Source organism: Biomphalaria glabrata, chromosome 9, assembly GCF_947242115.1.
Source record: "Biomphalaria glabrata chromosome 9, xgBioGlab47.1, whole genome shotgun sequence".
Taxonomy (NCBI): domain Eukaryota; kingdom Metazoa; phylum Mollusca; class Gastropoda; family Planorbidae; genus Biomphalaria; species Biomphalaria glabrata.
The window spans coordinates 25066391-25084003 of record NC_074719.1 but is presented as its reverse complement, the minus strand read 5'-3'; the positions used below and the strand labels follow the sequence as shown (position 1 = coordinate 25084003).

The window sequence follows — 17613 nt, the reverse complement described above, 5'->3', positions numbered from 1 at the left end:
ACTTAAAACTAATGCGATGTTTCGGAAGGGAAATTAAATTTTAATCAGATTTTCAGTAACTTTTAGTCTTTTTTTTTCTCGCTATTAACATAACGGACAGACAGACTGACAGACAAAACCAAAAAAAGCGTCTTTAATCCTTATATATATATATATATATATATATATATATATATATATATATATATATATATATATATATATATATATATATATATATATATATATATATATATATATATTAAGTCTAACTAGCCCATCAAATGAAATGCCAAAAGAACAAACTCGGTGCACCAATGTCTATGAACACTCGACAAGCTTCTCATATAGATGATATTTTTTAGTCTAACTAGGCCGTGTGACGTAGTGGATTTTTTTTCCTTTCACGTCATATGGAATACATTCTTTAAATGCTAAAACAACTCGGTATAGTAATGTTTATTTAACCTCGTAATGTGACTCGCATTTTAAAAAGACATAATAGCTAGATTTAGATCTAATCTAGATTTTCCACACTAGATCTAGATTTTTGTTTACACTAGAGCTAGATTTTTTACACTAGATCTATATTTTTTTTTCTTACACTAGAGCTAGATTTTTAAAACTAGATTTAGATTTAAGTTCTAATTAAAATCATTATAGAATCTAGATTTAGAATTTCTTGGTCTAGTTTAGAATGTTTGTAGTTTTACATGTTTCGGATGTTCCTTCAGAGTTGTAGTCCAAACCTCCCGTAGGACGACGGGGGATGGGAGCGGGCAGGGTTTGAACCTGGGACCATCGATGAATTCAAACGACAGTCCAGCGCGCAAACCGCACTACCAGACAGCCATGATTTAGACTAGATCAAGATCTATAATTTTAATTTCTAGGCTTAAAGATTTTTATTTCTAAAGTCTAGATTGTCAATATGTCAATATTGCAATGTTATAAAATACTAAAACTAATCTACTATTTTAATATTTCATATTGCAATTAGTCTATTAATTGATTATCTAATGTTTTTTTTTATATAAATCTTATCTAAATTACATCTACATTATCCCAAATATATATTTTAGATCTAGATCTAGTAGATATAGATATTGAGAGTGCTAAATTAGTAGTTTAATTTAGGTAGATTTACATCCTTATTCTAGTTCCATTTAGGCCTAAATGAAAATGCTCAATACCAAAAGATTATCTAAAATCGCTCTTCTGACATATTGTACATATCCGGTAGTTGTCATTCCGTAATGTGTAGGTATATTATCAATAGTAGGCTATTAGTTTGTAACCAGTTTGTCATTAGATTAAGAGCAATGCCTGGTCGTGCGGTTAGCGCGCAGGACTGATTATCTCTACGGTCTCGGTTTCATACCCTGCTCGATGCCATCCACAGTCGACCAGCGAATATGCGGATCCGACAGGGATCCGTCTCCCACGGGGGCCGCCTTTGATCTTGTTTCTTTTTGTTTTTCAGACATAAATTATACTGTGAGTTGACTGAAAAGAAATGTGTTCACATCTCAAATGACATTGGAGATTCAAAAATATCCATTGGTTTCGCTTTGGCTCTATTGGTAAGTAACACTCATGTGATCATAGCATACATTGTTATCATTGTATCCTTTATACAATATATAGACCACTTTGGGAATCACTGGCCTAGAGAGATTTAGTTGTAAGTGTCTACGTCTTGCTTTTAGATAAGCTTTGTGTGTGTGTGTGTCTGTGTGTGTGTGTTTAAACTTTTTTTTTTAAAATTTTGCTTGTTCCTAGTTTCTAGTCCCTCATTTAAGCTGATGATTTCTAGCAGACCAAGCGCCTTACTCGGGCAGTGAAAAAAGAACTATTGTTCATTATTATTAGAAACCTGACCAGCGACCCCACACCTTTCCCAACATTAAACGTTAACATGTTGTTGACCTTTTCTAGAGTTTTTGTTTTTAAAAGTCTTATTCCTTTATTTGGATAGATACCTAAGATGGATGACAGAGTCTCATTTATTTATTTGGTTAGATAGATAAGATAGATGACAGAGTCTCTTTTATTTATTTGGTTAGATACCTAAGATAGATGACAGAGTCTTATTCCTTTATTTGGTTAGATACCTAAGATAGATGACAGAGTCTCATTCCTTTATTTGGTTAGATACCTAAGATAGATGACAGAGTCTCATTCCTTTATTTCGTTAGATACCTAAGATAGATGACAGAGTCTTATTCCTTTATTTGGTTAGATACCTAAGATAGATGACAGAGTCTCATTCCTTTATTTGGTTAGATACCTAAGATAGATGACAGAGTCTCATTTATTTATTTGGATAGATACCTAAGATAGATGACAGAGTCTCATTTATTTATTTGGTTAGATACCTAAGATAGATGACAGAGTCTTATTCCTTTATTTGGTTAGATACCTAAGATAGATGACAGAGTCTTATTCCTTTATTTGGTTAGATACCTAAGATAGATGACAGAGTCTTATTCCTTTATTTGGTTAGATACCTAAGATAGATGACAGAGTCTCATTCCTTTATTTGGATAGATACCTAAGATAGATGACAGAGTCTCATTCCTTTATTTGGATAGATACCTAAGATAGATGACAGAGTCTCATTCCTTTTTTTGGTTAGATACCTAAGATAGATGACAGAGTCTCATTCCTTTATTTGGATAGATACCTAAGATGGATGACAGAGTCTCATTCCTTTATTTGGTTAGATACCTAAGATAGATGACAGAGTCTCATTCCTTTATTTGGTTAGATACCTAAGATAGATGACAGAGTCTCATTCCTTTATTTGGATAGATACCTAAGATGGATGACAGAGTCTCATTCCTTTATTTGGTTAGATACCTAAGATAGATGACAGAGTCTCATTCCTTTATTTGGTTAGATACCTAAGATAGATGACAGAGTCTCATTCCTTTATTTGGATAGATACCTAAGATAGATGACAGAGTCTCATTCCTTTATTTGGATAGATACCTAAGATAGATGACAGAGTCTCATTCCTTTATTTGGTTAGATACCTAAGATAGATGACAGAGTCTCATTCCTTTATTTGGATAGATACCTAAGATGGATGACAGAGTCTCGGCGTCATTGCCATTTTATATCATTTCCAACACTGATGGATTGAATGAGACAGTTCGACAGTTGGGCAATGGTAAAAGGAAAATAAAATTAATGACTGCAGCCATCAAGGAGGCTTTTTCTTCAAACGACTTTACCATATAAGACAAGCAACACTAAGACCTTCAATGACCAGTGCTTGCTGTAAACTCGACTAAACTTACTAATAGACTATCTCGATAAAAAGTGTTTTTTTGTTTGTTTGTTCAAAAGAGTCTATTTATGAAATATGGAATATGATCAGAACAGAATGATTGCAGGTATGAATGAAAATAAATGTGTCGATTTCAATTCAAGGACTAGAAGATGCACAGGATTGTTGAGCCAGTGGTAGACTAGCTAGGACGTCACTCCCCTTCCCCGATCAATGAGCTAGTGGTAGGTTAGATATGACTCCCCTAAAGATGGATGAGCCAGTGGTAGGTTAGATATGACTCCCCTAAAGATGGATGAGCCAGTGGTAGGTTAGTTATGACTCCCCTAAAGATGGATGAGCCAGTGGTAGGTTAGATATGACTCCCCTAAAGATGGATGATCCAGTGGTAGGTAAGAATTGACTCCCCTAAAGATGGATGAGCCAGTGGTAGGTTAGATATGACTCCCCTAAAGATGGATGAGCCAGTGGTAGGCTAGATATGACTCCCCTAAAGATGGATGAGCCAGTGATAGGTTAGATATGACTCCCCTAAAGATGGATGAGCCAGTGGTAGGCTAGATAAGACGCCCCTAAAGATGGATGAGCCAGTGGTAGGCACTGGCGGATCCAGAACTTTGGAGTGGGGAGGGGCGATTTTTTCCAAACCCTAACCCTAACGTCCAGTAAACCCTAACCCTATGCATAAACGTGCGTACAGCATATATATATATATATATATATATATTCATATATATATATATATATATATATATATATATATATATATATATATATATATATATATATATTCGATATATGAGAATAAAATAAGACTGTTTCTCAATCTTCGGCGAAAAAAAAAGTCATGTTGAGGCCTTCCTCTTGCAAGCTTGGGGGGTCTGTGAGAGCGCTGTAAGCTTACTCATTGGGGTTCGGGGCGAAGCCCCAACGCCAAAATCGTTTTCTTGCACTTTTCACTGCAGAAACGCATTCTCCTGACATCTACAGCTCATTACTTATTAGTGGGGTTCGGGGCGAAGCCCCGACTCCAAAAGCGCTTTCTTGCATTCTTCACTGCAGAAACGCATTCTCCTGACCTACAGCTCATTATTCATTCTATTATAAAGGAACTTTTGAATAATGTGGAAAAATATTCTAATATGAATTTATAGTCCCTTAATACATCGCTAATACAACCGATTGGTTCTTTGAAAAGATAAGATACCCCACATCTTTAGATTAAGGATTTGAGGATTGCCGCCGAAAAAAAAATTCAATTAATAATATTCAATAGAATTCAATAATAAATTGTGAGTTATAATCCTAAATTTATTTAACTAGAAAAATATGAGATAGAGTAAAGGTTGGAAAAAGTCAACTAGGAAAAGATTATTTGGCTTTTGAACTCATCTCAACCGTGACTAATATTGAAAAATTTCGTTTGAATTATAACTTTTCCAAAGCAAAGTCTTTCTTAAAATAGTTATGATAAATTCATGTGAAATTACACAAACTCTATCTGGAAAGGGGAAGGGCGGTAAAATGAAAACGATTAATCCTCTCTCCTTTTTATAATTTCTGCTAATGATTGCATTTTGCATTAAAGAATAGGGATTGGGCGACTCGATATAAGAATTTACTTTATAGCATATATAAATTATATTAGTGACATATTCTTTTAATTATGTAATTTCTTACTATAATACAAAAAGAAAAAGTATTGGTTTGTCCGATGGGGGGAAGGTGATTGCATGTATCGCACTTCCATCTGTTTATATTATATAGATATTCGACTAATTTTGTTCATATACTATGATTTCTCCATAAATGTAGGACCGCCCCCCCCCCCCACACTCAAAGGGTTTTGATGGGAAGGGCAGTAGAGGTATTCGCTCCTCCCCTTCCAATCGGCCAACAGGTGAACGACATAATATAAAGACCGGTTAAAATACCAATAACAAGTTTTAATCATATAGATATTTAATTAATTCTTTTAGCAAGCTGTGATTTCTACAAATAAATAGGACCGCCCCCCCACTCGAAAGTTAATGTGGGGGGGGGGCGCATTGATGCCATCGCCCCTACCGCCCCCCCCCCCCCCTGGATCCGCCAGTGGTGGTAGGTTAGCTATGACTCCCCTAAAGATGGATGAGCCAGTGGTAGGTTAGCTATGACTCCCCTAAAGATGGATGAGCCAGTGGTAGGTAAGATATGACTCCCCTAAAGTTGGATGAGCTAGTGGTAGGTTAGATATGACTCCCCTAAAGTTGGATGAGCCAGTGGTAGGCTAGATATGACTCCCCTAAAGATGGATGAGTCAGTGGTAGGTTAAATATGACTCCCCTAAAGATGGATGAGCCAGTGGTAGACTAGCTATGACACACCCCCAACCGATCGATAAGCCCGTGGTTATTAGCTATGACGTACCTAATTGATAAGCCAGTGTCTAACTATTGATGACGTACCTAATTGATAAGCCAGTGTCTAGCTATTGATGACGTACCTAATTGATAAGCCAGTGTCTAACTATTGATGACGTACCTAATTGATAAGCCAGTGTCTAACTATTGATGACGTCCTTGATCGATGAGTGACAGGTAGACTACCTATGATGGTTGTTAGTTGATCGTAAAATGAAGATAAGCCTGAAGTTAGGATTCCAGTGCGCCTTACGGCAATAGAAATAAGCATTACATTTGACTGGTGTGATAAATTACATATTTACAGATTTTGGATACTTTAAATATTTTGTATTGACATAAAATTGTTTGAAATGAACTTGTTGTTTTCTTTCTTTTTTACATCCATTCATTTTTTTTTTATTTATAAATCTTTTTTTTTTTTTTTTTTGTCAAAGACATTTAATTATTTCATTTCGACTATTGGGATTAAATATAATCAATGCTCTAATTATGACAAAAAAAAATACAGACAGACATCTGATCTAAGACTAATTAGTCTCTCATAATTAATATAAATATTCAGAATCTAGATATAGACCTGTATGCATTGGTTAATATCCATGACTAAATGCATGACGCGTAGCACGTAATCATCTTCTTTTTTGAAGTAACGTCTGTATTATATAAGATAGGATAAGATGCTTTTTTTTTGCAAAAAAAAATAGGTGCCGGTATTCAGTGATTAGGTGCCGATACTCAGTAGTTGATTGCCTAACTTTTAACTAATAAAAATTAATAATTGTTAAAATAAAAGAAAAGTAATAATTTTTTTTCAAAAGGTGCGGGTACGCAGTACTGGTTCGTACCGCCACACACACAAAACCCCCCTGCATATAGATATCTATAGTATATTGTGAGACACTTAGTTAGTATTAGTAGTTTGTATAGAGACGCACCTTAGTTGACGGACTTTAAACGCGACTTAGTGACGTCATGACTTAGTTGGGTTAGAGACTATTGATGTAAATAAAGTCAGTTGGTTTTAGGATTTCTTAGGGAGAATGTGTTTTATAGACTCGACTGTGGCCTTTTTCGGTATTAAACCATCTGCCGTGCGGTATGCGCGCTGGACTGTCGTTCAGACTTCTCGATGGTCCCGGGTTCAAACCCTGCCCACTCCCAGAACAGCACGCCCCTGTGTTAACGCTTTCATTTTTTCAATAAGTAAATGAAGTATGGTATTAAAAGCTGATGAGAAATCAATAAAGAACAATCTAAGAATCCTACATAAGTGTTAGATAAGTCCAGATGTTTGTAGACACAATTTAAAATACTTAGGACTAGTCGACCGGCGGCGTAGCATACGCCGCTATTTTTAGGGCCGGCCTTAGGCCACTGCAACCTATGCGACCGCAGTGAGCCCCGCACTTTCATAGGACCCGCTCTAATTTAAGGTGTATAAATTATTAAATTAAACCATTTTATAACTTAAAACAGATTTCCCACGCCCTCCTGTCGATTTAACAGGAGCTCCTGGAAATCTCCCGAAATCGCAAAATACACGAAAAAGTCCTTAAAATTTATGGAAATATTTACACAAAAATTGTCATTTTGGGGTGCCATTCATATGGAAAACGCCAATCTTACGTGCGGCATTATGCATCAGCCGTAATTGTGTAATCTGGTGAAAGAAGCTACTCGCGCCTCAAACTAATGAAGAATTACTTGAGGTCAACAATTCTCAAAGATTATTTGAAACATTTGGTAATTCTTGCTATTGAGCGTGATCTATGTAGAAAACAGAATTATTATGATATACTGTATGACTTTGCTACACGCAAGGCTCGTAAAGTAATTGTGTAGGTAGTAAAGAATGAATAAAATGCATCGACGAATTTATTTTCTAATACAAACTCTTAAATTTTACTTATTATCCGCTTCCCTACCCAAACTTGGCCCCGCGAAATCCGTTTCGTGTTTGTAAAATGTTTTACATGCTTCGGATGTTCCTTCAGAGTTGAAGATAGTTTAATTATTTAGTCCAAACCTCCCGCATGACGAAGGGGGATGGGAGCGGGCAGGGTTTGACAGTGCAGCGCGCAGCCATCCGTAGCGAGCTGTGAAAACATGTTCTCCCCCCCCCCCTCTATTCGCAAAAATAAGAGTGATTTTTCCTTTACTTCTTGCTTCTCGTTCAAACTCTTGAGGGAAGAGGAGAATTATATATATATATATAGATTGCATCGTCTACACCAATACTCTTTTGGTAAGCTAATTGTAAAGGGTCCAAAGATTATTCAGAAAAAACATTTTAAACAGTTTTTCTAAACATTTAGACACAATGGAAGTTAGTGAAACAGATCTAAAGTCATTCATTTCCGTAGGTCTGGGAATAATTATGGACGACTTCCACACAGGTGGTATCTCATGGTTTAATAATGAAGTGGAGAAAATATCTTGAAAAGGTTCAGCTAGTTGTTCAGCACATTCTTTTAAGATTCGCCCTTTTATTCCATCAGGCCCAGCAGCTTTCATTGGCTTTACGTTTTTGAAAATGTTGCAGACTTGCTCTTTAGTAATCGCTAATTCTAAACAGTTGTTAACTTTGACATCTTCAAGGGCTTTGAGTCTTAGATAATTAAAATCGTTAGTGTCAAAACGACAATAGAAATTTTGACTTGTGCTCCTGCCATTTTGTTCATGATGCCCCACGCCTGTCTCATGTGACCTGTGTTAATCGAGTCTTCCAGCTTGGTGCGGTAGTTTCTCCTCCCTTTCTCAAGAGCGACGTTGAGATTTCGTTGTGCTCTTGTCCTGTCTGTCGCCACTCATATATGCTCTTGTCTTTTTGATAATTTCTCGTATTATTTTTGCATTGACCCATGGTTTATTGTTGGGGTATATGTTGATACTCTTAGTACTGATACACATGTTTTCACAGAATCTATATATATAATTCTCTTCTTCGCTCAAGCGTCTGGACGAGAAGAAGAAGTAAAGGAAAGATCACGCTCTTATTTCTGCAAGTCGGACGAACTAGAGTTACGCCACGGATAATAAGTGAAATTTAAGAGTTTGTATTAGAAAATAAATTTGTCTTTGCATTTTATTCATTCTTGACTATGTACATATGTACTATATCATAACAATTATCGTAAAAATCCATTCTTGTACGTTTTTTTAATGACTTTGCCATCTTTAAGTTTCGTGCGGTAATTAGGCAGCAGTTGTACTGTTTTGTGGTCCGGTGATCCTATTGGTGGCTTTTCACGAGAAGTGAATGCCCCTTTGATGTTACAGTAACATAAGTCTAGAGTTCTTTTCTCTCTTGTTGGACATGAGATGTGTTGATAGAAGGTGGGTAGGTCAACCTTCAAGGTGCATTTATTAAAATCACCCAGTATAACTACTGGTGCGTCCGGTGACCTTGTCTGAAACTCATGCACACGTCAGCGATGATTGCAGCTGCAACGTCCGTCTTGACTGTAGGCGTAACATAAACCAGGACTATGTAAATAACACCAAAGTCTCGTGGCAAATAAAAAGGTCTCAATGAGAGCGCCAGTTGTTCTAGATCCGGACAGCACATTCTCTTTTTAACCGTTTAGTTGGTACAGTATTTGAGGTTGATGTACACACACAGCCCGCCGCCTTTCTTGTTCTTAGACTGAGCCGTTCTGTCAGATCTCATGCAAAAGAAACCAACAATAGCAATTAGATCGTCGTTGTCATCCTCCTCTAACCATGTCTCAGTAAAAGCCAATAGACAACTTTCCCCGAAAACGTGGTCGTAACGAACATGGGCATATATCTCATCCACTTTGTTTCTGAACATAATTTTCTTAAACGTCAATTTGGTCTCGAGGTCAAGATAATCTAGAACTTGAAGACACATACGTCAGAAGGGTTTTCCTGCATGTCTTCATTAAAGAGTCAACTAAATAAAGAGATTTCAGGAACATTTTAAACATTATCTTCTAAGTCTGGATCTTATAGGCCTATCGCCTATCACGAGACTAATAAATTTAAATCCATTTTTTTTCAGTCTGGACTACTGTAGTATCTGTATTATATAGTCTATGGTATTACCAAAGTGATCATACATTCATAGATTCTGAGCAGAATTATACATTCGCTTTATAGAATATTTGTTTAATTAGCTTCATTAGCTATTAAGAGCTGTAAATTGCTCTTTTAAAAACTCATCAAACTCATCAAATTCATAAAGGATATTTGGACATTTGGCACAATGTCGTGATTCTCAAAGGAGAAGTTGTCTTTATATATATATATATTTATATATTTTTGTCTTACTTGTTAGGCCTATAGAAAAATATTAAATCTCCATGTCGTATAGTGTTAATAAAAACAGAAATAGATGGAAATTGAAAATCTTTATTTAAACGAACAATTTTTGTATAAGTATCTGTAGACTTTTGTTTTTTTAATAAATTATTGGACTATACATCCGAAATACTCAAAAAAAGAAAAAAAAGGCATTTGTATTCCTCTCTCTCTATCTAAACATGCAAAGCAATTGACTGTGTACCTAATATTGATTTGCATCAAATCAAGAAGAATGTGAAAACTTTATCTTGACAAACCTTTTTTTCTAGCTGTTTTTTTTTAAATACGTTTACATTTTTCTAAATAAATGTTATTTTATATAGAAAACCTCAAACCCCTATCCCTCAAGAGCCATGGTCTGCGGACATTTTCAGTGCACGGACAAAAGTTTTGGAACTCACTTCCCATTGATCTCAGACATACAACAAGTTACGCTACATTCAAGAAGAACATTAAGACCTATCTGTTTAAAACTTTTGTTAGATTAACTTGTGTTTGTAGCGCCTGTGTTTATGTCTACAAGGTTATCACCTTGCCTAAAGCCTACATTTTGTTTGTTAACAGCATTAAATTATTATTATTATTAAATCATGCGTTCCATGTAAAAAAAAAAAGCATAGTTCCATGTGAAAAATCATGCGTTCCATTTAAAAAATCATACGTTCCATATAAATAACATGCGTTCCATGTAACAAAAAAAAAATCATGCGTCCCATGTGAAAAAGTGGTCTGCGAAATGCAAAATATTTGAAAATTTGTATATGGTTCTTAGATTTCGTATTTAGACAGATCTTAATATACACGGCAAGAAATGCATTGAATAACGTAATCTGGGACCAGCTTAAAGGTTTCATACTGTTACGTTCCTTTCTAGAATGAGACTCTTTAAACAGTACATTAACACTAAAACAACAACGTCATCGCTTAGAACTCATTTTAATTCTCATGAACACTAGAACACTATTTCGTTTCTATTTTCTCCATTTTCTTTTCTCCTCTCCGTTCAACATGCATTCGCACCATTTCACATTTACATTAACATGCGCACGTAACACCCCCCCCTGTTTAACAAGTTCGATGTACATCGAACGTCCCAAATATAAATTGTCACATATCTTATCAGCCTATTCCAAGTTAAAACTACTTTAAATTCTCTGTAACATAGAGAACCATAATGTACTACAAAACAAAATCATACACAATGACATATTAATACCAATACAATTCTAACATTAGATTTAACATATAGCATTTATATTCACCCATTGTGACAGTAACAATCACAATACTAATTGTTATTATGAACAATTGACACATATATATATCTATGCATATCTCTATGTAATCATGCAGATTTCGTTAATACCACTCCCCGCCTATAATTCAATTTAAATCTATATCTGTTCACTAATCATTGTTGTGTATACTCCCAATTGGACAATCCTCTGTGGAATATCTACTACACTCCGTGCCAGAATTTACAATTGTAAACAATAAAATAGATTAATTCTTAACAGCATGTAAGTAATCATTATATACCCTACACAATCTCACCAACCTAAGTACATCGTGATAATGTATCTGCCACAACATTTTCTTTCCCTGGTATTGTCTTGATCTCAAATTTATAGTCCATCAGTTGTAATGCCCACCTAGCAATTCTATTATTACCACATTTATTTAAATTAATAAATGCCAACGGAGCATGATCAGTCCATAATTGAAATTTAGCCCCCATCAGATAAAAACTTAGCTTTGTTATGCACCACACAATTGCCAGCCCCTCTTTTTCAATAGTTGCATAGTTTAACTCTGCAAGGGTTAGTTTCCTGCTTACATAAAAAACAGGGTGTGCAATTCCACTATACTCTTGCATCAAACAGCCCCCTATAGCTATGGATGAAGCATCCGTTGCCAAAATAAATTCTCTAGTACTATCGGGCAATTTTAATATTGGGTTTTCAGAAAACACCCTCTTAATCTTGTCTAGCGATCTTTGACATTGTTCAGACCAGACTATAATGTTAGATTTCCCTTTCTTGGTAAGATTTGTAAGAGGTTCAATCATTTCTGCAAATTTTGGAACAAATTTTCTATAAACATTGCATAGACCTAAAAGGCTTCTAATTTGTTTTTTTGTTTTTGGTACACTAATATCCATTATTTTTGCAACTGTTTCTTCCAGTGGTGTAATTGATTCATTTTTTATCTTGTATCCCAAAAAAGGAATTTCACTAAGTCCAATTTTTATTTTTGTTGGTTTCAATGTCAAATTGTTTCCCTTGATAATAGCAAATATCTCTCTTAGACTCTGTAAGTGTTCGTTCCAGTCCTCACTGAAGATGCAGATATCATCTAAATAGCAAATAGTGTCTCTTCTGTGGCCCAGTATCTTTGCCATCATCCTGTTAAAAGTGGCTGGGGCATTTACTAAGCCAAAACTCATCACATTCCACTGATAGACTCCGAATGGTGTCTTAAATGCGGATAGTGGTTTAGCCTCTTCCTTTAGAGGTACTTGCCAGTATCCTCTAGAAAGGTCCAACGTGGTGAAAATTTTCGCTTTTTTCAATTTAGTAAACATTTCCTCTGCCTGTGGCATTGGGAATGGGTCAAATTCTGTAACTTTATTTAGTTGGCGGTAATCTACACACAGTCTAATGTTACCACATTTTTTTTAACCAGTACAACTGGTGCAGCACATGACGAATTAGATGGTTCTATCACTCCCAATTGAAGTAGTTCATCTATTTCTTTCTGTAATGCTTCTCTGTGATGCAATGGTACAGCATATTGAGGTAGTTTATTTGGAACTCTGCCTGTTAATTTGATATCATGTTCTATGATATTCGTTTTTCCTGGTAAATCTGTAAAAATATTCTTAAAATCTTCTAATAATGTTGTTACTTCCTTAGCTCTGTCTGACGAAATTCCCTTCACTTCCACATCTTTCCATGTTTGACTGGCATCGGTTGAAATTGTTTCTATGTGTCCCAATCTTTCTTCTGTCTCAATGTCTACACTCACGGATGTACCCATGACCAATGGGTCTTCTTTACTGCTTTTTTCACTTTTTTGTTTCGACCTAAATTCTTTTAGCATATCCACATGAAATATTTTCAGCCTTGAATCAATATTAATTTCATAATCCACATCACTAATTTTCCTTGTTACCTTATAAGGACCCAACCATTTCGTGAATAGTACATTCTCCTTATCCTTTAGTAATACCAAAACATCTTGACCTACTTCTAGTTTGGTCAATTTCCTGTGTTCATTCACCCTAGACTGTGTTAGTTCATTTTTATCAAGCACATGTTTGCTCGCTTCCTCACAAGCCTTTATTACTTTATTTCTAGTTTCTGTCACTATATCGTAACTTTCTTTATTTCCAACATGTTCTTGTGGGAGTATTAGTTCTTTTAGGATTGCCATTGGGCCTCTTGGATTTCCTCCATAAATCATCTGAAATGGCGAATACCCCGTGGTTTCGTTACGGCTCTCTCTGTATGCGAAAAGGATTGAGGGTAATGCCACATCCCATTCTTTGGGATTGTCATCTGCTACTTTCGACAACGCCTTCTTTAACGTACAGTTAAAACGTTCACAAATACCGTTGCTCTGCGGGTGGTACGGGGCTGTAAACCGTTGCCGAATTCCAAACATTTTCAAAAATGTTGTCGTTAGTTGGCAGTGGAACTGTGTGCTCCTATCTGACAGTACCTCTTCAGGAAATCCAAACCGTGTAAATAATGTATATAACGCTTGAACTATATCACTGGCTTCAATTCTTTTTAGTGGGATCGCTTCTGGCCATCTTGAGCAAACGTCTATTACAGTTAGAATATATCGATGACCCCTATTTGATATCACCGGCATGGGTCCAATCAAATCAATCGCAATCTTCCTAAATGGCCTTTCTGGTATATCTACCTTTTGTAATGGAGCTCTGATTTTTTTAGTGCCTTTCATTTGACAAACTTTGCACGACAACACATAATTTTTGATGTCTTTGCTAATAGATGGCCAATAAAAGTCCCTAAATATTCTTTGTTTTGTTTTGTGAATTCCCATGTGGCCTGCATATGCTTCATCATGCCCATTCTTCAATATAACATTTCTAAATTCAGCTGGTACAACAACCTGTATAATTTTTCTTCCTTGTGACTCAATTTCTCTTACCAAAATTCCTCTTTCTATATAAAATCTTCCTCCTCTACCTCCTTTCTGGGCCAACTGACGCATCTCTGGGTCATTTTTTTGTTCTGTAATAAACCTTTCCTTGTTGAATACTACATCATTAAGTTCTAATGTTTCTGAGTTTCCTAATAATCCTTCTTTTTTTTTTTCTTATCTGGTAACTGAAATAATTTTTCCAGATCTCCTGCATCCAGGTCCTTACATTTGGATCGAGTAATACTCATTCCGAAACACTTCTTCCAATTTCCCATATCCTTTTCATTGCAATTCTTTATACCTGGAATATTTCCGATAATCAAATCAATATGAGCATGGTCTATTACACATGCATCCACAATTCCAGTAAAATATGGTGTATCAATTTTAATTCTAGCAACTGGTAATTGTACAGTCTTCCCATCAAACATCACACAATTCCTGGTTTTGCCGGTATATTCTTGTTCTTCTACTAATTTCTTATTAACACCCACAATTGTACTGCCTGAATCTCGTATCGTCCTTGCTATTTTGTTTCCCACGAAAGTCTCAAAATACTCAAGGCTTCCTGCACATGTTAACATTGAAAGGCTTTGATCTCTTCTATCTCTCACTCCGCCGTATCTTCCCTGTACATTTCTTTGGTATCGCCCTCGGTTACTATAAAAATGTCCTTGTCTACTACCCATTTGGTTCCTTCCTTGTCCTCTAAATCTATTTTGTTCATCATATCTAAATCGTCTTCCATTGTTGATGTAGTTGTCTCGTGTATCTCTTGTTCTGTTAAATGCAACTATTTCTTCTATGTCACTGCCTCTGGATAGTTTCTTATCGGGATGTGCCACTTTATAAGCCCTTATCAGTCTCACTATGTCTTCTATGGCTTTTGGTTTCCTCTCCAACAAAAATATTTTTAATTCCTCCTGACACTCATAAATTGCTTTGTCTATCATTAGAAATGTCTTTAAACCGTCAAAGGTCTTTTCTATTTTAGCGGTTTCAGTCCAATTTTCAAAACTACTGGTCATTCTGTCCAGGAATGTCTGTGGGTCATCATTTGTTTCTATCGCACAGTTAACAAATTGTTCACGGTAGTACGCCTCTGTTTTTCCGTACGTTCGTAGTAATTGTTCTTTCACCACGCTATAGCTGCTCTGGTTCATGCATATCTTCGATGGAACCTCTGCTACGAATGACTTCGATAATAAGAATGACCATTTGTCTTCGGGGTATTCCAGTTCCCTCATTTCAATTTCAAATTTCTTCAAAAAAATGTCTATGTCCATTTTAGCTTCTTCGAATATTGCACCTTTATACTTTGCTAGTTTGTTCCCTGTAGTTTCCCCTTTTCTTTTATCACTCTCTTTTTCTTGGGTTGTTTTTAACTTTTTCTCGGCCGTCTCTTTTTCGAACGCCAATCTCTCTCTTTCAATGGCAACTAATTCGTTTTTCTTTTCCCTTTCAATGGCTATCTTTTCTCTTTCTCTTTTGTCCTCCTTGTCTAATCTTTCCTTTTCTTTTTCTCTTTCTCTTTTGTCCTCCATGTCTAATCTCTCCTTTTCTTTTTCTCTTTCCATTGCTAATCTCTCCTTTTCTTTTTCTCTTTCCATTGCTAATCTCTCCCTCTCCATCAACCTTTCTTGTACGTATTTTCTTAGTTCTGCCCCTTCAAGCTCTAACAACCTTCCCTCTTCTTTCAACGCTGCTACCTCAGCCTTGTCCGCCATTTTCTATTACTATTAATCGAATTGAATAGTATCCTATCGCTAGATCTAGACTATATAATATGATATCTCTACTATCTGTTGACAGGAGATCAACTGTGTATAAAGGACTACGTAGGTTTTACCTTTACGTTGGGCGCCACTTGTTACGTTCCTTTCTAGAATGAGACTCTTTAAACCAGTGATTCCCAAAGTGGTCGATATAGACCCCCAGGGGTCTACGAAGACTTCCAAGGGGTCTACAAAAGAGAAAAAATAAATTGGGGGTCTATGAGATGTCCATGGGGGTCTACGATAATGAATTTCATTTCATTTGTGACTTTAATTTTCACTAACATTAATGCAATTATTTCCTACACTAATATGTAAATGTACAGAATACACCCACAAAATCTCTCTTCGACATCATATAGAGAAGATAATGCATTTGTGAGCGTCTTACAATGTCTCGGAAAACACTAAAGATAAAACATTGATTTTACCTGCCCTTGAAGTAGTTTTAAAAACTTGTATTACACACAAACCTACATCTGATATTATGAATTTTTTAAAGCAACGATACAGTTCAAGGGCATATCAGTGGTATAAATTATAACATTAAAAGCTTCTTATGTAATTCTTTGCAAACGACATATATATATACAGTTTGGGATCAACGGTCTAGCAGGCTCTGACAGGATGCCTAAGGGTTGCTTGCTCATTATTTTTCCTCAAGGTTGACTCACAACACCTTTCCCATGTTTGGGTATAGCTGCAAAGCAGAGGTTTGAATTCAGTTCTTCTGCTAGGTGGGTAGAAAGCGCCCGCCTTTCCAAAGCTTACTGGTTTTAGCGCCAGTTACTCATCTTCGCCCCTTCTCCTGTTAGTGAAAACAGTTCTGCGGACTCAATATTTGAGCCACACATGAAAGATCAAGAAATACAAGAGAAACTGCTCTTTGTGAAAATGTTTACAAGAATACTGAAAGCAAATTACTGAATTAATATTTAATGTTTCATAGAACAACAAATTCCTATATGAAACATAATATCCATAGCAACGGATGATGAGCCTACAAAAAAAAAACAAAAACATTTCCAGTGTGTTTGATTCCAGAAATATATATTTTGTTATTTTAATTGGCTTAAATTTAAATTTTATCAATCTGTATAACTTCAAATGTAGCTTTAAATTGCCTTTTCACTCTTAGACTCACTATAGTTAGACATTAGTTTTTAAAAATGTTGATGAATTTGCAAAATGCAATACAAGTAAACAGGAGGTCTACGGAAAATCAGAAACCATGGCAAGGGGTCTACGAGACAAAAAAGTTTGGGAACCACTGCTTTAAACAGTACATTAACACTAAAACAACAACGTCATCGCTTAGAACTCATTTTAATTCTCATGAACACTAGAACACTATTTCGTTTCTATTTTCTCCATTTTCTTTTCTCCTCTCCGTTCAACACGCATTCGCACCATTTCACATTTACATTAACATGCGCACGTAACACATACAATGATTTATTTACAAATGAGCGAGCTAAAATGACTAGTCTCATTACATGACTGTAGAGTCGCTGGATGATGTGAAGGAAGACAGGATTAGATATTATGGAGATGACGAATTGAAAAGGAGATTTAAAAGACTTTGATGCTGTTGAAAGAGATATAGACATTTTCAGAATGCCTTTTAGTGTATGCGGTATAGTAGTGCGACTGAAGT

General features: G+C 35.8%; 1 protein-coding gene across 4 annotated transcripts in view; it reads left to right on the top strand.

The window, feature by feature from the left end:
- Positions 1 to 3831, top strand: part of LOC106065588 (uncharacterized) — a 37509-nt gene extending 33678 nt beyond the window's left edge. For all 4 annotated transcript variants that reach the window (XM_056042199.1, XM_056042200.1, XM_056042201.1 and 1 more), the window contains exons 7-8: positions 1463 to 1562; positions 3058 to 3831. In XM_056042199.1, coding sequence (XP_055898174.1) covers positions 1463 to 1562; positions 3058 to 3225 — 268 coding nt within the window. In that variant the 3' untranslated portion in view covers positions 3226 to 3831. The remainder of the gene's footprint in view (positions 1 to 1462; positions 1563 to 3057) is intronic.
- The last annotated feature ends 13782 nt before the right edge of the window (positions 3832 to 17613 follow it).